This window comes from Nycticebus coucang, chromosome 3 (genome assembly GCF_027406575.1).
Source record: "Nycticebus coucang isolate mNycCou1 chromosome 3, mNycCou1.pri, whole genome shotgun sequence".
Taxonomy (NCBI): Eukaryota; Metazoa; Chordata; class Mammalia; order Primates; family Lorisidae; genus Nycticebus; species Nycticebus coucang.
Window position 1 is genome coordinate 155,497,525 of NC_069782.1, and position 24,428 is coordinate 155,521,952.

The 24,428-nt window shown below is 45.0% G+C and overlaps 1 protein-coding gene across 3 annotated transcripts in view; it reads left to right on the forward strand.

Annotated features, from left to right (window-relative positions):
- DOCK1 (dedicator of cytokinesis 1) overlaps positions 1–24,428 on the forward strand; it is a 510,373-nt gene that overhangs the window by 391,283 nt on the left and 94,662 nt on the right. For all 3 annotated transcript variants that reach the window (XM_053584228.1, XM_053584229.1, XM_053584230.1), the window contains exons 30-31: positions 16,062–16,140; positions 20,696–20,796. In XM_053584228.1, the coding sequence (XP_053440203.1) occupies positions 16,062–16,140; positions 20,696–20,796 (180 nt within the window). The remainder of the gene's footprint in view (positions 1–16,061; positions 16,141–20,695; positions 20,797–24,428) is intronic.

Sequence of the window (24,428 nt, forward strand, 5' to 3'; positions counted from 1 at the left end):
AGCCAGGCGAATGAAGAAATTGAAAAATCTATCAAAAGAAGTTTGGAGAGAAAGGTTTGCTAATTCTAAGTTTATGCTTTGGGAATGGATGACAGCGCTCATACTGCAAATATGGCTCAACTTGTCATTTTTATTAGGGGTATTGATGACGAATATAATGTCACTGAACAAATGGCTTCTTTAGTGCCGTTAAAAGACACAACTAAACCAACAGATTTATATGAAGCAGTAAAAAGTACGTTAAAGCAATTTTCTTTGTCCATTGTCAAAATATCTGGTATAGTTCCTGACAGTGCTCCGGGCTGGCAGGTAATAGACGGGTACTTGTAAAAGTAATAGAAGATGATGCAATTTCTATCCCAAACTCACACTTGATGAATTGTCATTGCATAGCACATCAGGAAATGTATGCACAAAAGCTTTAAAAATGGATCATATTGTGCAAATCATCGTCAAGACTGCATTTCATAACAGCCAAGGAGTTGAATCATTGCCAATTCCAGGAAGTCCTTAAAAGTGTTGATGCCGACACTGGTGACATCATTTACTTTTTGGAAGTTAGATGGCTAAGTCGCCACCAAATGTTGAAAAGATTTTGATTCCCAACATGTTACCATTTGGTTTATGGTATCAAAAACCAAATTTTTCCAGAACATGATGCTGAAAACTGCCTTACAGATTTAACATTTTTAATGGATTTAACCACTCATTTAAATGAGTTAAATGTGTGCCTTTGAGGTGAAAAGCAACTTATCGATGTAGTGTTTCAAACCATAGCAGCATTCCAAATGTACATGAAATCATGGCAAGTTCAAAATAAGGCAAACAAGCTTATGCATTTGACATGTTGGCTAAACACAGTCCTGTGAACAGCAAAACATATGTAGCCTTCCTTTTCGATTTGATGCAACAATTTGAAAACAGATTTCAGAATTTCCAGGAAAACAATCAATATTTGGTGCATTGGCAACTTCATTTTCAGACATGTTACCTGCCAGTTTTCACACAGAATGCATAGAGCTGCAATCTGACATTCAATTTAAGGAAAAATTTGAAAAATTTTGACATGATCGAATCCAGTCTCTTTGCTGGACTTTTATAGGCCCTATCTTCGCAATCAACGCCTTTTTTCATGTCATTACTTTTTGGCAGCCCCTACATTTGTGAACAACTATTTTCAAGAATGAAGCACATTAAGAGTAAAATTAGAATCAAAATACCTGCTGTGCACCTTGAAAACTCATGGAGAATTCCAGCTGCTTCCGTCAAACCATATACTGATGCATTAGTTTCCCAAACAGTGTTACGTACCCCACTAGTTTTATGTTGTCCACTTTTCTTTTACTGTTATAATAAAAAGTATTTTTTAAAAGACATTTTATTTAGATATGTATATTTTCTATATTAATGATTGTAATCTTGGGACCTGCTCAGTGATTTTAAAAGACTCCCTGAACAGGCCACTGCATGGCTAGGATTATTATGTGAGGCATTTTCTGCTTATCTGTAGTGGTTTATTATCTCAAATATTATGTACAGATCTTCCCTGTGCTGTCAGCGTTCAGTGTTATTTGTGTATTTAATGTGTGTTCCAAAACCATAGTTCTTTTTCCAACGTGGCCCAGAGAAGCCAAAAGGTTGGACAGCCCTGGATTAAAGGCTGAGGACCGACTGACTGTTCACAGCACGGCACTCTATTGAAGTACTTGAGAGCAATGTGCAGAATTCCTAACCCTTACATTTTACTTACGGTGTGTCAGGAATTGTTGTAGGCCCCGTACACAATTTTAGCTCATTTAATCATCACTGCCTGGGAAGCCAAGGTGCCCTTGACACCCACTTCATAGATACAGTAGCTGACAACTGGTCATTTGGAGAGCCTGGAAGGTCATCTCTGGAGTCCCTGCTCTAACCACCATGGTAACCTGCTTCTCCACACCAACCAAGGCTTGAATCCAGTCTACCAAATCTCCAGGCCCAGGCTTTTGTTAAAAAGAAAGCTCAGGGTTGCCTATAGGAAGATGCTGACAATGTCTAGGAAAGAATATATAAGATCAAATGATCTCAATAGTAAAAGGTAGCAGATTTTAATTAGAAAATAGAACAATAAATTAGCTTTTAAGGAGAAAGTAGTGAAAACTATTCTTAGATTTAAGGGTAGGTGGTTGTATCTTATCTCCTTGAAAATACAGGCATACCTAGGATACTGTGAGCTCTCTCCAAACTACTGCAATAAAGTGAATTTTGCAATAAAATGAGTCACACAACGGTTTTGGTTTCCTAGTGCATATAAAAGTTATATTTATATTATACTATAAGTATACAATAGCATTATGTCTAAAAAAAACAATGTACCTAACTTAATTAAAAATACTTTATTGCTAAACATGCTAATGATCATCACAGCCTTTGGTGAGTCATCATCTTTTTGCTGCAGCAGGGTCTTGGTGGCTCGTGGCTGATCACAGTGGTGGCTGCCGAGGGCTGGGGTGGCTGGGGCAATTTCTTACAATAAGGCAGCAGTGAAGTTATCTGTATCTTTTGACTCTTTATTTCATGAGAGACTTCTCTGTAGCATGAGATACTGGTTCATATCACATTTTACCCACAGTAGAGCTCCTTTCAACATTGGAGTCAGAGTTTATGGGCTATTCTAAATCCTTCTTCACCAGGAGTAGATTCCATCTCAAGAAACCACTTTCTTTGTTCATCTGTAAGAAGCAGTTCCTTATCCATCAGATTTCATCAGAGGTTGTAGCAATTCAGTCCCGACTTCAGGCTCCAATTCTGTAATAATCCAGGCCTTTGTTGTTCCCACCACATCTGCTGTGTGTCTTGAGCCCCTCAAAGTCATCCGTGGGGGTCGGAATCACCTTCTTCCTGCGTCCTGTTTATATTGACATTTTGACCTCCTCCCATAAGTCATGGACATTCTGAATGGTATCTTAGCATCTGAGTCCTTTCCAGGAAGTCTTTAATTTACTTTGCCCAGATCCATCAGAAGGGACAGCTTCTTTCCTTAAACCTCATGTACCAACATTTGCAAGATTTCAACTTTTCTTACGCAACCGCCACACCTCTCTCACCCCTCACAGAATTGAGGAGGGCGAGGGCCTTGCTCTGGGTTGGGCTTTGGTGTAAGGAAATGTCGTGGCAAACTTCATCTACCTCAGCTGGAATGCTGTTTGCTTTCTTATTTACGCATTCACTGTGGTAACACTTTTAATGTTTTGAAGAACTTGCTTATGTTTACAACTTAGCCAGCTGTTAGGTGCAGGAGGCCCAGCTTTGAAGCCTATTTTTTTTGACATGTCTTTCCTCACTTAGCTTAATCATTTCTAGCTTTTGATTTAAACTGAGAGACATTAAGACCCTTCCTTGCACTTGAACACTTAGAGTCATTGTGTGGTTTGAGAGTGAGGATAGCCAGTCATGGGAAAGGCCGGTCACTGGAGGATGGCTGGTCACAAGGGTTGGCCAGCCAATGGAGCAGTAAGAATTGTCTTACTGGGGCACTATTCGTGGCACCCCAAAACAGTTAAATTATTAACGCTGAAGACACTAGTCACAGATCACTATAAAGGGTACAATAATAATGAAAACAGTTGGAAATACTGTGAAAATTACCAAAATGTAACACGGATTTGGCCTGTGAGCTATACATTGCCACCTCTGAGATTTGATATTGTTCAAGCCAACAACCTTGAATGTGACATTGTTCAATTTCACGTTTCTCTGCTTAGGGTTTTAACATGACCTTGGGAAATTCCAGTTCCATTACGGGATGTGCAGGACCGTGGGCCTCTCTGTAAGGAAAGCCTCCCTCGTTAGTGTGGCTCAGAGGGATTATGTAAACGCGAAGGACGACTTGGGGGCATTTCTTTGGGACTGCATGGGAAGGAAATCCGGAAATCCGTTACCCAGCTCTTGAGCTCCTGTGGTCCAGGTTGCTGCACTGAATCCAGCAAACAAATGAGCTTGGAATCAGAGGCCATTACAGGCTTAGAATAAGGTTCTGCCTGTTAATAGAAAGTGTCACGCAGGTGAATTGGTGAGGCGCGGCCTCCTGAAAGAGCCACCACATCCTCTCCAGCCCCATGCAGGCTGCACTTCCTGCGTATGTTCCAGCCTCCTCCTCACTACACAGAGTCTTTCATCCTGTCAGGGATGCTCAGGACAGCACTGGGGCCAACAGAAGAAAGACCTTCATGATGACAGCCCTTCTCTGGGGTTGGCCGCAGGCTGCAGGAGAAGGCGCAGGGAAATGTGTCTGGTGTTGAGGTTTGTGGCTGTCAGTGAGGAAAGGGTCAAACCGACTGTGGTTGCATAATTCTGGTGATGATCCGCAGGCCTCTCACCCTTGTGTAACCTCTTCTACGGGAGTGTGGGCAGAGCTCAGAATATGGTACATTAACACTCCCGTGCTTATAATAACTAGCACCAAAAAGGGGAGCGTGCAGATACATTTAAGGTTTCTAATTAGCTGACCTTAAGGCAGGGAGATCATCTGGGTAGGCCTAAGGGAATCACACAAGCCCTTTAAAAGAAGAGTTTTCTCTGGCTGGAAACAAAAGAAGGAAAAGAGATTTGAAACAGGAGGACGGCACCTGCCAGTGGGAAGGAAGGTTTGCAGCCCCCAAGAGCAGAGGGCAGCCCCCTGACAAGGACGTTGCTGACAGCCTGGGTGAGCTTGGAAGACCCAAGTCCCCAGATAAGAGTCCAACCTAGCCAACGCCTTGAACTCCATCCTCTGAGACCCTACGCAGAAAACCCAGCTGAGCCTGTCTGTATTTCTGACCCTGAGAGCTGTGACATTACAATTATCAATTTTTCAGTTCACTAACTCTATGGTAATTTGTTAAACAGCAACGGAAAACCTACACAGACGGTGCTTCCCAGGGTCTGCACGTAGCCGAGGGTGAGCTGGGGCCCTGGGCTGGTGTCCTGTCTCTGAAGTACCATTAAGAAACATGTTCTACTAGCCCAGGGTCATGGTAGGTGCCTGTAGTCCCAGATACTCGGGAGGCTGAGGCAAGAGGATCACTTGAGTCCAAGAGTTTGAGATTGCTGTGAGCTATGACACCACGGCACTCTACCCAGGGCAACAGAGTGAGACTTTGCTGCAAAAAAAAAAAAAAAAAAAAAGAAGAAAAAGAAAAGAAATAAACGTGGTCTCAGAAGCTAAAAGCAAACGTCACCAGACCTCCCAGGCCCACCTGCACAGGTTACCTCCTCCTGTGAACATTTTTGGCACTCTCTTGTGCACTCTCCATGGACAAGGATAGTTAAAAATGTCCCATATGCTGAACAGTTGAATGACAGTAGTTCTAAGCCACCATACAATCAAAGCGCTGAAAGCTCTCAGCTATGGGACATTTTCTTTCCCTAAGATCTTGGACAACAGCTGAGCTTTCATGCACATTAATTTCCTAAATGCTCCTTTGGCCACTACAAGCTGAGCAGGTCCTTCGGAGACCTCTTTGGAAACACAATGGTGAGGAGATGACGAAGGCCCCCATCTTCTGTCTCCTTCATGCTCCACAGAGGAGCTGCCGATTACAGAACAGTGAGTCCACCCTGGCTCCTTACAGACACTCCTCCAGTCTCCCTCCCCTCCAGATCGTGATAAAGAAAACTGGAGTTCAGAGGTGTTAGCTAACCTGATCAAGCCTGTAAGTGACAGTGCATGAATCGGGCACAGGTCAGAGACTTCGGGCCCCTGCTCCTTCCACATCTCCACCTGTCTGTGTGATCCCCTAGCTCCTCCTGAGGGGAAGCAACAGAGAGATCCACCGCGCCCGGTGAGAGGAAAATGCAATTAGTAGTGAGTAGAAGGTTCTGACACCAGTGAAGATGGGGACCCATGAACCACCTCTCTGCCTGCTAGGTAGCTGCTCCCAGAACATTCTCGAGCACATCGGTTCCCGATGGGCAGGGGCTCTCTGGGCGCTGCCCTTGGCAAACCCACCTCCAGCTGAGGATGCCAGTGCACTAAACATTACAGTGCCCGCAGCAAGTCTCAGAAATGAATCAGGATAAATTCTAAGCATGAAATAACTTTAAAGAAGCATACTTTTAACTATTCTAGTTTTTGTTTTTGCTTTTTTTTTTTTAATTTTCTGCCTTGAGCTGTGCAGTTCACTCAAGTCCTCTACTGCCTTAATTTTTTTTCTGGGCCTCCAGGGTGGCTTGGTTTACTATATTGCATAAGGCTACATTGCTGGATTCCATGGGGAATGAGATTTGGCACAGATGGAGCCTCAGTGGGTTGCGGTAGACGGGGGCTGTGCTGCAGAGGTGACCACCGTCCTGTGTGGCACTCACTGAAATGAGGCTGCCCAGGCTGTCAGGGACGCATGGTGTGTGGTCCTTGCCATCATCAAGTGTCTGTTTGTGTCTTTGTGTGTACTAATTTATTAACATCCCACCCATTCTCTGACAGATCAGAACAGCCCAGTTCTTTGCAGAATAAAGTGAACAGATTCTTATTCCTGTTTTTTTATTTTTTAAATCATGGCACTGAGTCACATTGATGGTGAAGAGACACAGACAGAAAAATCATGACTGCTTTGGCTGCTGTTTCTGGAAAATGCCCTCTTTCCTTTCCTTCTCCTATTTTTTTATCTGTGGCACTCATCACACTCAGTGTTATTCAGTCATCACTACCATTTACTTCCAAAATGTCTCCTCACTCCTAACAGAAACTCAACTCTCTGATCAGCTGCCACACCTATGCCTAATCCCTTGTATCTGGAACTCAGAAAATACCCCATGACGGACTACAGTGCACAGTCTTGCAACCAGCAGGCACATCTTCCAGGCAGCCTGTGCCCGAGAGGTGGGGCTTGGTCCCCTGCCCTCCCTGCCTCCTCTGCCCAAGGCAGATCCATCCCTGGCTGTCCTTGACCTCATCGGTTAGCAAGAACCACAGGAAAAGCCTGGGAGCGGAAGGAGGAGGCTTGATGACAGAGACTGGGGTGGTGCTGTGGGGGTCTCTGGGGTGAGCCAGGATCCTTGTTTATTTGCCAAGATTGGCTCTTAGCGTGAGGCTTTGCCCTCTCTTCCCTGCCTCCCCCAGAAGTAAAAACTTCTCACCTCCTCCTCTTTACTGGTGGGCACTTCTGACATGTTTATCTTGGAGACGTTTTCCTATTACTCAGGGTGTCCCGAAATCTGTCAACACTTACCTTGTGAAGTTGAGCTAGGTGAAGCAGGCAGTGTTGGAAGGAGGCAGGGAAATGGGTGGCCTTATGACTTTTAAATGCGATCCTGAAATGAGACTGTTAGTTAAGGCATGCTTGGTGCAAGACGCCTGGAGTACAAGTGGAGGCATCTGCCCACCACCTACCTCAGTTTCCATCTGGTTCATCCCCATACTCAGCAACCCCACGTTAGAGATCAAAATGGGCAGTTATCTCCTCTAGGCTTTGGAGTGCGCTTTTAAAGGTCTTTTTCAATTAAAAAAAAAAAATAGATGAGGAACCCTTCAGATATTTTCCTAGAGGACAGATCAGGATTGAATCATAACTTCTTAGGGGTTGGAAAAATGTTCTCTAAAGAACCAACACAGGCTACTCAGCACAGTAGGGATAGTGGGAAAGTAGTCAGATAATCCCTAATAAATGAGTTTGGTTGTGTTCTGATAACACTGTATTTATGCTGCTCACACCTGTTAGGATGGCTACATCAGGAAAAGAAAGGGCACAAGTATGGATGAGGGCACGGAGAAACTGGAATTCCTGGAAATGGAAAATGGCACAGCTTGGCTCGGCACCCATAGCCCAGTGGTTATGGCACCCGCCACAGACACTGAGGCTGATGGGTTCGAAACCAGCCCGGGCCAGCTAAAGAAAAACGACAATGACAACTGCAACAAAAAATAGCCAGGCATTGTGGTGTGCACCTGTAGTCCCAGCTACTTGGGAGGCTGAGGCAGGAGAATTGCTTGGGCCTAGGAGTTTGAGGTTGCTGTGAGCTGTGATGCCATAGCACTTTGCTGAGGGCGACTTAATGAGACTCTGTCTCAAAAAAAAAAAAAAAAGGAAAGAAAGAAAGAAAAAGAGAAATGGCACAGCCACTATGGGAAATAAATAGCACGATAGCTTCTCAAAAACTTAAAAATAAGATTACTATATGATCTGTCGATTCTAAGTACATACCCAAAAGACTTGAAAGCAGGGACTTGAGATGATTTTTACAGTGAAGTCCGTAGCAACATTATTCACAATAACCAAAAGGAGGAAGCAGCTCAAGTATCCCACGGTGAATGGATAAACCCACAGTACACACATTCAACAAAATATTATTTAGCTTTGCTGGGTGTGGTGGCTCATGCTGAGCACTTTGGGAGGCCAAGGTGGGAATGTCACTTGAGGCCAGGAATTCAAGACCCACACACAAGAGCAACATAGCAAGACCCTGTCTCTGCTAAAAATAGGAAGAATTAGCCAGGCACAGTGGTGCACACCTGTAGTCCTAACTACTTAGGAGGCTGAGATAAGAGGAAGTCTTGAACCCAGGAGTTCAAGGTTGCAGTGAGATATGATGACACCACTGTTCTCTACCCTGGGCAACAGAAAGATACCCTGTCCAAAAAAATACACGTGTGCGCATGCACATAGATAAACACACACCCAAAGGGTACCAAAAACTGTACACACTTTTTAAGAAAGGAAAAAACTGTATTAAAATTATAATATTCAATATATACCAGTAACGAAAGATAAATACAAGTCACATTTGACTTCTGCTATTCCAAGAGGTGTTCAAAGTGTATACATAATATAATACGTAACACACAGATAACATCTCTTACAATGCATACACATTTTCGGCACCCCCTATTTATATTATTGGCCGTTAACAAGGAAGGAACACTCACACCTGCTACAGCACAGTTGAACCTTGAGGGTACTGTGCTCACTGACTTCAGCCAGTCACGAGTGACAAACACTGCCTGAGTCCACTGAGGCTTGTCCCCTGGAGTGGGCATATCACAGAGATAGCAAGTAGAGTGCGGGGGCCCGCATGGGGGCGGGGGCGGGGCTGGGCTCCTAGTAAATAGCTGTGGCATTTCAGTTTGGGATGAGGAAAGAGTTCTGAAGGTGGGCAGTGGTGGTAGCAGCCAGACAATATGAATGTCCTCCGTGCTATGAGACTCCGTATACTTTAAAATAGCTAATGTGGCAGATTTTGTGTTATGTGTGTTTTCACCACAATTTTTCAAAAGGCTTTAAAAAAACACCTTCATTCACAAACACAGACCTGCCCTGAGGGCTGGCGAGGCCGAGAGGCCAGCGCAGGAAACATATCTGCCACCAGGTGAGTTTGGTGAGAAGCAGCTGAAGTGGGCCGTGGGGCCCACGCTCTGCACAGTTCCTAGGCAGACACGTGTGTCACTTAGAGCCATAACTGGTGCCGTCCGTGGGGCGACTGCCACATTGCAGATGATGGTCCTTGCAAGAGTCTAGTGAGGTGGGGGCTGATAGCACATTTTTCATGTGACAGGCTGAGCCCCTCCGACCTAGCCAAGCCACACAGCCGTACTGGCCAGGAGTACCGGGCAGTGTAGCCCCGATGCCTGCTCAGGGGCAGCACAAATGACCCACAGCCTCTGCATGAAGGATGCTCTTTCTTTGGCAAGATGAGTTATGAAGGAGCCCCTCAAATCCATGCAGCAGAGCAGAGGCCGAGTGAAGGTTACGTGGGTCTCTTGTTCAACTTTGCTGTGTGTTGGAAATTATCCGTTGTGCATTGTAAAAGCAGAACAGCTGCAGGGATTCCTTTGCGTAATGCTGACTGTGATGACCAAGGCTCCTGAGGAAGGCAGTGTGGCCTGGGCACAGGAGCCTGGTCTTGGTCCAGTCCTGCGCTGGCCTCCCAGGAAGGTCAGGGGCAGCCCAGTCTGTCTCTGCTTAGTGGGAGGCAGACTAGGAGACAGGGTCCCAGGAGTCGGTGCTTGGGGAGACCCCACCGTGGGGACGGCACAGGATGCTGCCTGGGAATCCTCTGTGCTGTCCTCAGCCTCATAGCCCACGCCTGCAGCTTCCGGGCTGGCCAGCAGAAAGGCTCAGGGCAATTTGGTTTTTAGTTAAGAGTTTGACAGATGTTGAAGCCTGTATTGATTTGAAAAAGAAATTAGGAAATCTTGGAAAAAAGAAACTCCCTTCAGTATAGACTAGATAAAATTCCAGTGGGGTCCCCTGGCATTCCTGCTCCTGACCGGCCTGGGCTGTGCCTCCAGCCCTGCTCATTGCCAGAACATTATAGTGACACTATTCTTGACATAACTTCCCAAATCCCAGAGACACGAGGCAAGTCCCACCAGGCCCCCAGACGTTGCCTCCTTCTCCCTCCTGTACTAGGGGTCTTTCCTGGAAGTCATTTTTTCTGCACGTGTGGTTTTATTTCTCAGTCGGGGTCCCAGGATGGGAAACCGCTGACCCTATTTCGTCACTGCTTTGCCAGAAGAGCCGCTCTGCCAAGTGCAGGGAGGTGCTAGGAGACTGATCAGCCGGAGAGAAGCATTTGGGCTCTCTCCTTCCCTTTCAGTTGAAGTGACACTTTGTGCATCTCTTTTATCACTTCACCTTACGTTGCCTCTTCTTCCCAGCATTCCTGAATTATGCAGAAATCATTTTAAGGCAAATTTCCAACTACTGTTACTTGACCGTTGTTCTGCAGGGATGGAATCTGTCACTTTTAATTTGTTTCCCTTTTTTCCACCCATTTTGGGCAAAACATTTTGTTACAAGATGCATACTGCCCCCCTCCTCCAAGCGACTTGTTTTAATGCCAGAAGTATTTAAATGCCCTCATACTGAACTGTACAAGCTAATTATGTAACTTAAAGTCAATTCAGGCAAGGAATAAAAAACCCCGCAGCTTCACAATTTGAGCAGTGGGGCTTTGTGATTCCCTGGGAAGTTCAGCCCCTTCTCCGCGTCTTCCTCTGCAGTCATGAGGTGCCTCTTCTTCCGGTTTCCTTGGCACCAAATACTGGGCGACAGGGATGTTAGAAGGGCCCAAGGCTCTGTCATAATAAAGTCATTTTAGGGCTTGTAATTGTGCCAGGCGTGTGTAATAGTGACATTGGTTCCTGATTACTTTCTAGTTGCGAAGTTCCCCTCTACTCAATTAAAACATAATTCTTTAGGACTCTGTTATTTTCACTGTCTGCACAAGGCTTCCCAACAGGCTGCTTTTCTAGACGGTCTCCTGTGGGTCTCCACACAGCGTTCACCCACCCTTATTGTCCAACGCTTTTTGTTTGTTCTAACATTGCTTTTTCAAAAAGTTATTTTTCCTTGACAAATAACCATGGATATGTTGTGGTGTGCCCTGTGAGGTCAGGATACACGTGTGCATTGTGGAATGATTAAATTGAACAAATAACATATTCATACCTCACGTCCTTATAATTTCTTTGTGGTATTAAGCAACTCTGTGCCGTCGCTTTTATTTTTTATGGAAGGGGAGCCGTTGATTAATAAATAAAATTGAATTAAGACTTTCAGTGTATAAATACATGTATGTGGAACTACAATTAAACTCACATTTGACACTGTCAGAAATTAACAGTATTTCATGTCTAGTAGGAGCTCATGAGACTATATGTCCAGGACAATAGAGAAAGAAATCAAGAAAACTTTCTAGATTCTTTTTGTTGTTGCCATTTTAATTGCCTAGGCTTGGGAAAGAAGTGTCTGCATTTCCCATTGGCTTCGTATTTTTAAAAATGGATGATGTTATGGCAGACTTAATGAAGATGCTGCTTCTGACTTCCCAGAGACAGGAATCGGTTACCAAGAAGAGAGAGGATGTTTGTCTCCATCAGGTCATTAAAAATAAAATTTATAGGCTTCTAGACCTTAGGGCTTTTTTTTTTTTTGCATCTTTTGCAGATGACATAATTTGCCTGTGATTCTTTCTGCATTATTTATTTGTGTGTTTGGTTTTATCTCCTAAAATTTTAGATTATAAATAAATCCTTCCATAGATTAAAAATGATTGAAAAGATCTCTCTTAAATACGGGCTTACCCTTTTTCTAAATCATTTCACCCATTTGGGACAGCATCCATGAGAGCATTTAATTCTCACACCATTAGTTCTGGGTTTTTTTAGAAATTACTTAATTCTCCTGGCTCTGAATTAGACATAACGTGTTTGGTCCACAGAATGGTTGATTGATCTCTTCCCCGTGTCTTTGCTGGCGGAGCAGAATCAGCACCTGTGTGCACTGTGTCCCCTTCCCACCGTGCTGGGGGCCTGTGAGCCTCTTGAGCCCCCGTGTTATGTGGCCTGATATTTACCCACCACAGTGTTGAATGAGGAGAATCCAGAGACACTAACTGCGTGGGGGGGGAGGCAGATTCTACCTCTTCATTGGAGCAGGCTCTGAGTGTTTTTGTTTTTGTTTTGTTTTGACTTCTGGGAGGTTCAGGACATACCTGGAGTCCCCAAGAGCTCTGCTAGTAATGGACTAATGGTTCCTAAGATGAAAGCATTTCAGGGTAAGCACATGACAAGGAGCCTTTGTAGCTGTATTGGGCAATCCTAATATATAAACGACAAGGTTCCTGCCATGAAGACACAGGCTCTAGAACAGAACAGAATAAGGGAACCATGCCCAGCCATGCATGCCCAATGTCTAACGAGAAATTTAGATAACAAAAACCTAAAAAGAGCTGAATCTCACTGTAGAAAAACTGTGCAGAATGCAAGGACTCCAGGAGAGCCAGAGACCGCCAGGTGGCCAGCGTCCTGGAGCCCTCCAAGTTGGAGGCTGATCTGCAGGCCCAGATCATCCATCCATCCATCCATCCCCCACCCACCCACTCCTGCCTTCCCTCCTCTGCAGTTGCCCAGGGAGCACACGCCGTGTGTCAGGTGCTGACTTGACATCGAGGACACCTGATGAACAGACAGACTTGGCCACTGCCTTTGTGATACCTATTGTTCACATAGTCTGAGGGCTTCCTGAACACTGTGCCCAGCCCCACAGTGTCCAGCACAGAAGGCGTCCTCAGGCATGTGGAGGCAGGCAAGGCCATCCACACCCTGCCCTCCCTACCGTTGCCTCCTGGAGAAAGGACAGCGCTCTCGAGCTGTGCTGAGCCTCTGCTTCTCTAGCAGAGCGTCCTGCCACTGAAACATTTGGCTTGGCTTGTGATCCTTTCCACATTCCTCTGTAACTGAAAGCAGATTGCTACACAAAGGCTTCTAATATACTTTTCTTATTTATTTTCCCTAGTTTAACATTTATTAGAAATAACTTATGAAGTACAAGGGATGATAGATACTCTTACCTAAAGGTTTTTGTTTCTTTTTGCCTCGTTAGATAGATTTACCTGCGAGGTGGCTGCGGGGCATAGCTACGTCTCTGATCCCCAGTGTGAGCTGTAGCATATAATTTCTACATTTCTTGGATGGTTCTATGAAAGTGACATGGTCATTGTTTTTTATTTATTTATTTATCTATTATTAAATCATAGCTGTGTACATTAACGCAATCATGGGGTACCATACACTGGTTTTATATACCATTTGACACATTTTCATCACACTGGTTAACGTAGCCTGCCTGGCATTTTCTTAGTTATTGTGTTGAGACATTTATACTCTACATCCAGTAAGTTTCACATGTACACTTGTAAGATGCACCATAGGTGACGGACATGGTCATTGTTGAACTAGATCCTAAACATCTTCTGGTCTTTGTTTATTGCATCGATTATTTTTTTTATTTGATCTTTGCTCTAGTTTTCTGCATGCTACTTGGATTTCACATGATTTGGGTTTTGTCCCGGCTTTTTAAAAAAATGTATGAGGAATCTAAATTATAGAATCTGTGTCTCAGCACTGTACTTTCTTGGGTGTCAGTTCATTAAGAAGTTTTTGGTTAGCCTTCATATTATTTGAGCATGGCATTTAAAAAAAAAGTCATTTTGAGAAATACGTGTATATTTAACTAGCTGAAATTGCTCCAGAGCTTAATTAGAAGTAGCATGTTGCAACTGTTGTAACTATTTGGGTGCCATCCTGAGACAAAATAATTACCCTGTAATAATAATGTATGTTCTAGGGAACTTGTCATTATTGTCATAGAGGGCTGGAGGGCATCTTCTTTAAGCTCATAAGGACCCTGTAGTATTCTGGTGAACAGCAGAGTTCCAAAGCTTACGGGGAAAATTAAGGGAAAAAAGTGTCAAGGGTCATAGCCCAATATTCTTGTGCATCCTGAGAGCCTACCCTTGTCAGGACAGGAAGCTGCTGTCTGACACTGACACTTGGGGGATCTTCCGTGATTCCTGGGGTTAATGCCGTGCACATCCCCAGAGCCTATTTGAATACCAGCTGCCCGGTTCAAGTGGGGAAGATAGACCATCTCCTCCTTAGCTCATGTCCTGTACTTCTGAGGGCTGATCATGGTAGGATAGACCCCAGCCCAAGCCTGGAAGGTGGACGAGAGAAGTCGCTCATCCTACCTGCACAAGGCACTTGCTGAATTTTGTCATTTTTGTCCTGGGTCTTGTATTAATTTGTCAGGATGCCCTAAATGTCCTGTATCCAGATTTTTTTTTTTTTTCAACTGCAGAATTCAGCAATAAGAGCTATTTTTCAGATTTTACTGGGTATCCAATACTGGCCAAATCTGGCCAGCCTGTGGCTGATGAGTGCAGCTGCCCAGTCTGTTTGCTTAATGGACAAGGATGTGCTCTCCATGTCCTTCCATTAATGCCCACTTAAAAACACTAATTCCTCCTTTCTGGCTATATTTTAATGTCCCCAGGAAATAACTCCCAACTGCAGTTTTGCTCAGTGACTGAGAGAGCAAACCCCGTCACGGGCCCTTTTTCACAGCTGTTTCAGCCTTAGACCCAGCTGATGGGTCTCTTGATGTCTGCACAGCCCGCTCTTAGGGCGGCAGCTGTGTGAGTGTGAGAGCGTCCGCAGTGACGGGGGTGGTGTCTGGTGGTGATAGAGACTCCATATAACCCCGGGTGTTGAACCCCTTCTTCCCTCCTGCCTGACTCACTGTCTTTTAGCAGCTCTGAGATGGCCGGGGCATGGGGAGCTCCTCCAGGTGCACTTTGCTAAAAAGATAATGTTGTCAGAGGGCAGCAGTTAGGAGTAAGTAACCTAGACTTCCCTTAGACTCTGGCTGCTTCCTGTTGTCTAAACAGAGAAAGTGTAATTAAGTTTATTATCTGTGACCTAATGCTAATTCCTCTTCCGTCCTGCCTTTGTGCGAAAGGAAAGGGGTCTTTGAAAGAGTAGCTGGACTAAGCTTCAGCACTGTAGACATTTTCAGGGGTTATAAAACAAATCTACTGAATAAACAAGTGAAACACGGTACTCTGGGGTTGTTTGCGACAGCCCAAATTGCACATTTCATCATAGAACAGCAAACATCATGGCCATGAAGAATGTCAAGAGTGTCTGTTACCAATGAATCCAGGAATTAAAATTCCTACTAAAGTTCTTGAAAGTCATCCCTTTCATAGTTGTGGAAGCTTTTTCATAGTCTTTAAACAATTAAGTAGGATCAAAATTAGCATGCAGAGTTCAGAATACACGGTGCTGAACTTGTAAGCCATTCTTGGCGACAGTGCACCACGCCATTCCAAGTCTGATCACTGCTGTGTAAGAGAACGATCGCACCCATAACTTCAAAAGGCCAGCCAAGCAAAGATCAATGTAATGATACATGTATTAAGACATTGCAACTTGAGACAATGATTTAGTTTGCAGCTTTTCTTTGTTCCTTTTTTTTAATTAGATTTTTTTTGTGTGTGATATTTTTCTAATGCTACTTTCCCAAGCTGTTACGTTGGTCTTTTTCTTTTATCCTGCGCGTGCCAATTTTTTTGATTCATCTGGAGAACTTCTGCATAGAACTCTGTGGGCTTTATATTGGTAAAACTGATTCTCAGTTTCACACAGGATTTGGAGAGTGCACATTCCAGACAGTCTGGGATTGTACCTCATTGAAATGCCAAGCCTACCAACGCTACAGAGCCTAAGTGTGTAATTATGTAATTTTCTCTTGATCTTTCAGAGTCTTCCTGCGAGCAATTAATCAGTATGCAGATATGCTGAACAAAAAATTTCTGGATCAAGCCAACTTTGAGCTACAGGTAAGAGAAGAGAGAGACACGACCTTTGTGGAGAAATCGTGTTAGAACAAATTGCTGGTCTGCGCCAGTATCTTATAGTATTTCTAATCCTTAAACTTAATTGGTCTCCCATGCCACGTGTGGAAATAGAATTTACAGTATGTACTATTGCAACCTGAGGAGTGAAATTATCCCTTCAGGGTATTTGCTCAATTTAGCAAGGAAGGAGATAGAGTTGTTTCAGACAGAAACTACTGAATCAGAGTGACAAGGAGGGACTCTCTGAGCAAGGAGGCCATGGAGTCTCAGTGACTGTGGCTGCCAAGACTGTCTCACAAAGAACCAGCAGAGAAGAGTGAGTTTGCACCACTGAGCTCAGCTTGCTTTTAGAACTGTGTTTTCCCCTGATAATCTCTCTCGCTTTGTGCTACTTGAAGTGGCTCTTACCATGCCAAAGGCCCTACCCCACAGACGGCAGGGCTGCCACCATTCAGAGATGCTCCCCCGTCCCCTCCGTGCAGCACACGTGTGTGTGTGTGTGTGAGAGCAGGTGTGTGCGTGCTCCACAGTGACCGTGTCTGGCAGGACTTCCTACCGTGCATCTGGGATTTGTGGCTCTCAGTTCCATTGTATCCTAGACATGTTTCTGCTAATAATGATTTTATTTGTCATTATTATGACTTGGTTTATTTTACTAAGGTTTGCAAAGTAGGGGTAAAAAAAGCATCCAGATGCAAAGGGCATGTTTATTTCCTGGCAAGAATTGTTCACTAAGAAGGAACCTGAGGAATTTATGTGTTCCCAGTAGGTGATCCAGCACAAAAATGTGTTACTAGATAGCAAAAATTAGATAGCCATCTACTTTCCTGTTTGCGCTGACTCCAGAAAATTTAGAGCTCCTTAGTGATACTTAGTAAATTAGTTGAAGTTCTAAGGTACATTTCCTTCCTTTTCCCTTCCTTCCTCTCTTCCTTCCTTTTCCGTCCCTCCCTTCTTTTGACATGGGGTCTTGCTATGTTGTCCTGGCTGTTCTTAGACTCCTGGACTCAAGCAGTCCTCTGGCCTGAACCTCTCAATTAGCTGGGATTACAGGTACACGCCACCATCACCAGCATGGCCCTTATTTCTTTCATAATTTTTAAATTTTAAATTTCTACTTTATCAGCATTAGGACATATAATTGTACAGTAATACATGTATGTCAGGCTTTATATATCTATAAATTTTACTTTTTATAATTTTAATTTTTGTCATTTTTCTCTACTTAATCCTTATTTTCACGTCCTAATAGCACAAAGTTTCTTCATTATAAAATATTGATGTGCTGTAACTCAGTATATCAGACAAAATGTGAACTCACCCCTTGTACACTTCTGCTCACTCAACCAGTTACCTTCTGCAGAGGTAACTTTTAACTAATTGTGTGTCTTCCTGAGGCTTTAAGCACTTACATGGACCTGAGCATGTTTTCTTTTGACATGATAATACATTTTCCAGCTCTATCATAGTCGGCAGGGTGAAGGCATCAACATTTATTCACTGTGTCTGTGCTGATGACCTGTAGGCTGTTTCTTGTCTCTCACCTTCACGCTGAGCGGCCGGGAGGGATGTGACACGTGTGTCTTGGCACCTGCACGCCTGTGGAATATACTGACCTCTAGGCCACATGAAATGAATTTTAAGTTTGAAGGACAATGAGACATTTCCCTCCTAAAACGACTTAGCTTTTAGAACTTTTGCAATCCTGCCATCTTCCCTTTAGTGCAGCACCTTCTAGAATCTTCTTCAATACTACTTTCTTTGAAATAATTCATTTTTGTTATTATTGGCCTTTTTCTGATGACTAGTTAGCCACAGAATAAAAGCCACTAAGTTTCATGGTGGTTTTGACCATGAACTGTCTGATCATTACCTCTGCTTATTTTTCTGTTGGGCTATTTGTCTTTCTTTCTGATAAACTGGAATTCTTCATATAGGCGAGTCATGGGTTTGTACTCATATAGAAATATTTAATTTTTCTGGGCGGTGCCTGTGGCTTAAAGGAGTAGGGCGCCGGCCCCATATGTCAGAGGTGGTGGGTTGAAACCCAGCCCCAGCCAAAAACTGCAAAAAAAAAGAAAACAAAAAGAAATATTTAATTTTTCTGTAGCTAAATCTGTCATTTTTTTTATAGTTAGTTTTATGTTTTGGTTGATAAATCTCTCCTTTCCTCAGTATTATAAACTTATTTTTATGTGGTTAAAATCTATAAATACCTTTATAGTTCTTTAAAAAAAAACCTTTCAGGTATTTAATCTGGGATTAGGGATAGGAGGGACAAGGGTTTAACTTCACCTTTGCCCATATCATTTCATGAATAGGTTACTCTTATGTCAGTGATTCGAAATGCTCTAGTTAACATAATTGCAAATGTAGTTGTGTAGCAAATCAATTCTATTTTCTACGTTATCGCCCTAGTGGCTTAATTGCTGTGGGTTTTTACCCAGCTAGTAGAGCCAAGGTATCTCCATTAGTTGCTTTACTGAAAAATTATCCTGGCTAGTTTTCTACATTTCCCCTTCCATCTGGGTTGGGTTTATGTCTTTTTAAATATGCTTCCTGTATTCTAATTAGAATTGCATTTAATTCATAAATAATTTGGGGGGACATTTTACGGGATTTGAGGGCATACTTTGTAGTATTTATTTTTCTCATCCCATGCTACAATACCTAGGTCTTGTTTTATGTCCTTTGTAAGATTTTCTAGTTTTTTCTATATCAGTCTTGCATATGACTTGCTGGATGGATTCCTGCGTTTTCACCCGTGGCTGCTGTGCATGGCGGGTCCTTTTTCACGGCATATCAGTTATTGAGGCTCTGTTTTGCTGTGTCATGAGTATAATTGCACCATGATCCCAGACACTATAAAAGCAGTGAGCTCTCTGGGCCCAACATGGAGCTTTGCCCCTGGCCAGTGTGGTACACGTAGATTTATTGTTTGAACAGAGTTTAGCAGGGCTCATTGGCGATGCCAGCTGTGTTCTGAGACTCACAGTCAGGGGACTGACCGGGATCAGACCCACATCTGCAGGGACACTGAGCACATTTTGATTTCTACCTGGTTCCCTTTAAGAACAGCTCTACCAGTGGGGCATGCTTCTGGCTCAGCAGGAGTCCTGCTCACACAAATGAAAAGAAAGAATTGGGAGTTAGTGAAGGTATCACTTAAAAAGAAGCATTCATGTTTTGTTATTTGGTTTTTTTTTTTTTTTACATTTTGTTTCCTTTACATTTTTTAAAATTTTGATATATTTGGGGGTACAAGTTGAATTCTATTGCACATGTACATGGTACAGGGACAGGCCTGGGCTCTCGATGTGCCCACAGCCTGAGTCGTGTACCTTGTACCCCACAGGTAATTTTTCATTCCTCGCCCCTACCTGTTTGTAAAGCAGGTAGAAATACATGTATGTTCTGGGTCTGTGCACACTTGGGTCCCGTTCTAACCAGGCCCTGACTGAGTCTCAGAATGCCTCCGACCTGGGCTGACAGTTCTCACTAGCAAGGAGGAAAGAGGTGGGAGGCATTAGTTCCAAACAAAAGGAACCACTTCTATTTTACTGCATCAAGCTACCCCTCTCATGACAAAGGAAAACTAAAAAGAAAACCTGTCTGGGGCAGAGAGGGACACAGGCCGTGAGGTCAGGGCTCTGGGCCCAGACCTTCATCCTGCTTCTGTGTCTCTGTGAGCCTCAGCTGTGAGATGGGGGTACCAACCACACCTCCTTGCCTAGCTCTGCCATAGTCAAATGAGCTGCTGTGGCTTCAGGGATTGCGCGGACTGTGAGAAGTGTGGAGTAAATGGGAGCCAAGCAGACTCTCTCTTAAAAACTGCAAGGCTCTTAAATTTTCACTTACTTCACAGGTAATTAAAAATAGCCAATAATATTCACACTTTACTTTTATATAGCTCTTTGCAACTATCTCATTCGATATAATAAATACTGTCCTTGGTGTGCAAAAGAGAAAGACAAATTTCTTCTAAAGACCATTGTCTTTTTAACCTGCATATATGTAGGCCATAAACCCCAGAAATATGAAATGTTTGACATTTTTACACTTGTTTTCCTTAATTGTCTAGGATACATATGATTTTTTTGTATAATAAAAAGTCAGGAATTATGGAAATCTGTGCTACTCTCCAGAGTCTTCCTAATACAGTAATACCGGTGAGAAGCATTGACGTTGAGGTAGCAATCACCACAGCTCTGCCCCAGAAAGGCTCAGCACAGCGTCCACCTCCGAGTCTCCAGCAGGCCTGTGAGGAAGACACTGTTGAAATTCCCATTTTATCAACAGGGAAACCGAAGCCCAGAGAGAGGTTACAGTTATCGTGGATTCTAGAACATGTGCTGGACTTCAGAGCCATGTGCTCAGCCCCAGACCACACGTGGGCTGCTGGTTAGCAATTTGTGTGTAGTGGGTGTGGGGTTTAAACATTTCAGAAGTGTGCGCTGAGCAAATGATGGCTGTCTCAGCATTGTGGGGATCCTGGTCAGTAACTTAGCAACTTTTTTTTTTTTTCTTCTGTTTTCAGCTGTGGAACAACTACTTTCACCTGGCCGTTGCTTTCCTTACTCAAGAGTCCTTGCAACTGGAGAATTTCTCAAGTGCCAAGAGAGCCAAAATCCTCAACAAGTAAGTCTGGTCCAGCTCTGAAACTGCGGGAGGAGCCTCGGACTCTCCCAGCATAATGTTTGTGTAGTCTTAGGCCAACTTGGTACCAATGGAGATGTAATCACTAATCACAGTATAACGCGAGGGTGGTTTTAAATCCTCCTGGAACACTGCCTTCTCCCACCCACGGTTCAAGCTCTGAAGTTGCAGGATTCATTCTGGCAGGTTCCAAGTCTGTGTGACTCGAGACTATCAGCGCACCGTGGAATTTTGCGTTTCCAGGGATAATTCCTTTTGCTGTGCTCCATTCTGACGTCATCCCACACATGGTTAGCTTGGTTGCTTAATTTGCCAGTTCAGCTTTCTACAAAAGAAGTTTCGGCTGAGAGCTCTCGGCACTGTGGGGCTTGTCTCCCTTGTGGGTCAGAGCTGTTGGGGGTTCCTTTGGGCAGCCGATGACTTCCGTCTTCTGGGTAGGAGATTTGTGTGGCCTGAACTAGCCCCTTGTATCCTTCCAAGCAAAGCCCTCAGAAGCTCCACAAAGGCCGAGATCCTCACCTGGGTCCCTTGTCTCTGGGACCCTGCAGCGACCCATCGCCAGCACCTCTGTGTCACTTGATGGTCCATCGGCAACACCTTACAGTCCCAGGCCTGGCCAGCTCTGCACAGCTCACCAAGGTTACAGGTACCAGGGAGCCTCAGGAGGTGGCAGCTACCCAGCCCTTCTAGTCTCTCACTCGTAGGACAAATTGAGAGCCCCTGTCCCTGAAGAGTAAGCCCTACATTCACACCCAGCAGAAGACAGAGGACGTACCGGGCCATCACATCAGCAGCCCCATAACATTATACAGCTATTTTTACTGGAACAGTTTGTATTTAGATACACAAAGACTTGCCTGCAGATTCGTAGCCCAGGAGCAATGGGCCACACCATACAGCCCAGGCGTGCCGCCTAGCTCTGTGCAGTACACGTGTGATGTGTGAACAAGGACAAAATCACCTTGGAACATGTCCCCTTCCTCCAGTGAAGCTCGGCTGTATGTCTGCAGTTTCCTGAGCACGTGCTATGTAATGGTGACTTTGTGAGCACATCGAGTGCATTTTCCACATATAATCATTGAAAAGCCAAGCTGTTCATCAGGGCCTGTCTTCACCTTGCTGTCCATGAGGAACGGAAAACAGAGGATAGAGCCACTTGGCCCACCCTGCACCTAGAAGGGGCATAGCCCGAGATTCTAACCTGTGCTGCTGTTAGCAAGCTTTCAGTCTGTGGCCCTTGAATTAAAAATTAACTTTCACGTGGCCAGCAAGCGGCCTCTGTTGGTCATCCTATCTAATTGCCACCCATGCAAACAGTGCTCGTTGTACTTATGGAGCCAGGCACCCAGAGTGGGGCAGGCCGGGAGCCGCACATCCTGCCTCCTTGGGGCCCGCGTGGCTGCCCCTGGAGAGACTGTCTCTTCCAGGCTGCACCTTCTGGGGATGGGCTCAACACGGGCTCCCACTGTGTAAGACGGATGTCTCCTCAGAGCCCACAGAGGAGGAAGGCTGCTTGTGGGGTTGCTGCCTGTGGTCACAGTGCCCTGGTGGTGGGAACTACGGTAGAAACACTGAACAGCCCACACCAAACACAGCCCAGGCAGTGCCGCACGCCTCTCTAGAGCACAGGCCCCTTGTCCCGTCCTGCAGAAGGAAAGCCCGGCCTGCCCACATGGACGGGGCTGACTGCGGCTCCGGCCAACATGGGAACCCCTTCTTTGCCAAGCATGCAGCACCTCCCTTCTCACAGACGCTGGCAGAGGAAGGGGTGCACTTAAACTGGCAGTCTGCCTACGGAGGACTGGTGTCTCCTGAGCAGATAGTTGTCAATTGTTTGCTGGGCACTCTCCAAGTCAGGGCGGGTGGCCTGCAGGGCCTTTCCTGATGTTGGAGCGTTAACAGCTTAAACTAAGTGACATCAGTGAGTGCCTTACCCACTCACTCTGGGCAGCCAGAGGAAACATTTGCTTCCCGGTTAGCAGTGTGGAATTGCAGTCTTCAAAGCCAAGGGGAATTAACACAGCAGCTGGTGCTTCCCCTTCCAGAGCTGGGCAGGGCCTCCAACTCCTTTCTCTGTCTCACAGCTATGGCAAGGAGACTCCGCATTCCTCAAGGACATAAGCCCCTAGCATTTCGGAAGTTGTCTTTACAAGACTCTGGCAAGGTGGCCCAGGGCCCTGTGCAGTCTGAGGGGCCTCTCCGGGGTGTGGGCTCCAAGTGTCATGATACCCGGGACGCAGTGTCCTCTGTGCTTGAAGTAACCTGTCTTGACCAGCAAGGCCACGTGGCCTGGAGGGGTCACCTGCGGGGGCTGCACTCTTCCTGCCTCTTGATAAACCTTGTACCATTTATGATCCCTTGGCAAATTTTACTTCCAAATAGCAAAGAGATATGTTAAAATACCCTCTTCAAAGACTTAAAGTTTTTAGGCACATAGAGTGCCTAGGAATGTTTTGACTTGTTTAAAATCGTCTTGTGGAAAGGGATTGAGTGCCCACTCTGCTCAGTCAGGCCACAGTCCTGGTGCTCAGGACAGAGGGGAAAGATACAACTCTCATGATGAAGGTCACAGTCTAGTGTTTTCCAACCTTTTTTATCTCATGACACACTCGAATCCATTGTTCAATACCCATGGCACACTTAAATTACATTGATCAAAAAAACAGTAAAGGAAAAGAATATACTTTGCTTTGAACTTACTTTGAAAATAACTTAATTAATGATCTTTAAAATTTTTCAGAGTACACCTAAGATCCTCACACGGCGCACCAGTGTGAAAATCACTGGTGGTGGGATGGGTGTACGTGGCTTATTGACCGAGGACCTTGGAGCAGAGAGGCGGGGCCATCAGCTCTTTCTGGGGAGCCTGAGGCCTCCTGACAGTGTGGACTTCTGAGCTGGGGGTTGAAGGGGATGGCTTGATCTACAAGCACAGAGAGGCTCTGGGTTGTTGGAAGTGAAGGGAGTAGCAGGGCCTGGAGCACTTGGCATTTGGAGCAGCCTTGAGGGGTCAATGATGTGGTAATCAAACCCACAGTTCTGAGCAAGCCGTGGGTGCTGCCTTGCCCGTCAGTGGAGCACGGTGCTTTGGAGTTTTGCAGTGTGGTTGCAGTGTGACCATGGAGGGGCTGGTGGTCTTGCCCAGGCCGTAATTGGGAGGAGGGAGCCCACAGGTGAGCCACATCACACCCTTCAACAGCCTCAGCACTGTCTCCATACAGGCCTGTCTGCTACTCTAGGGCTCACAAATTCAATCGTAGGCATCTGTGTGGGAAGTTCCCCACCCCAGTCCCCCCTGCCCCCGCTTCGTCTGTCCCAATCCCTATAGCTCCCACCTCTGCCCAGTCCATAGCCTGTGGCTCAAAGTAGAAAGTCCTAGCTCCAGAAGACCTAACTGCCTGCTCATCCTCTTGTTTAGCTCTCCATCTTCCTGAAGAAGGAAGTTGGGGCAAAAAATTTGGAGATTCACTCCAAAGTGCCTGGGAGAAACTTGCGCCACGCCACACAGAGAACTGAGATTGTCGAAGCCAAACTGCGTGCGAGATTTCCCGGTGAACCGCAAAGTGAATAACCCCTGGGGATTTACATCTACGATGGGAAATTTCCACTGCTCA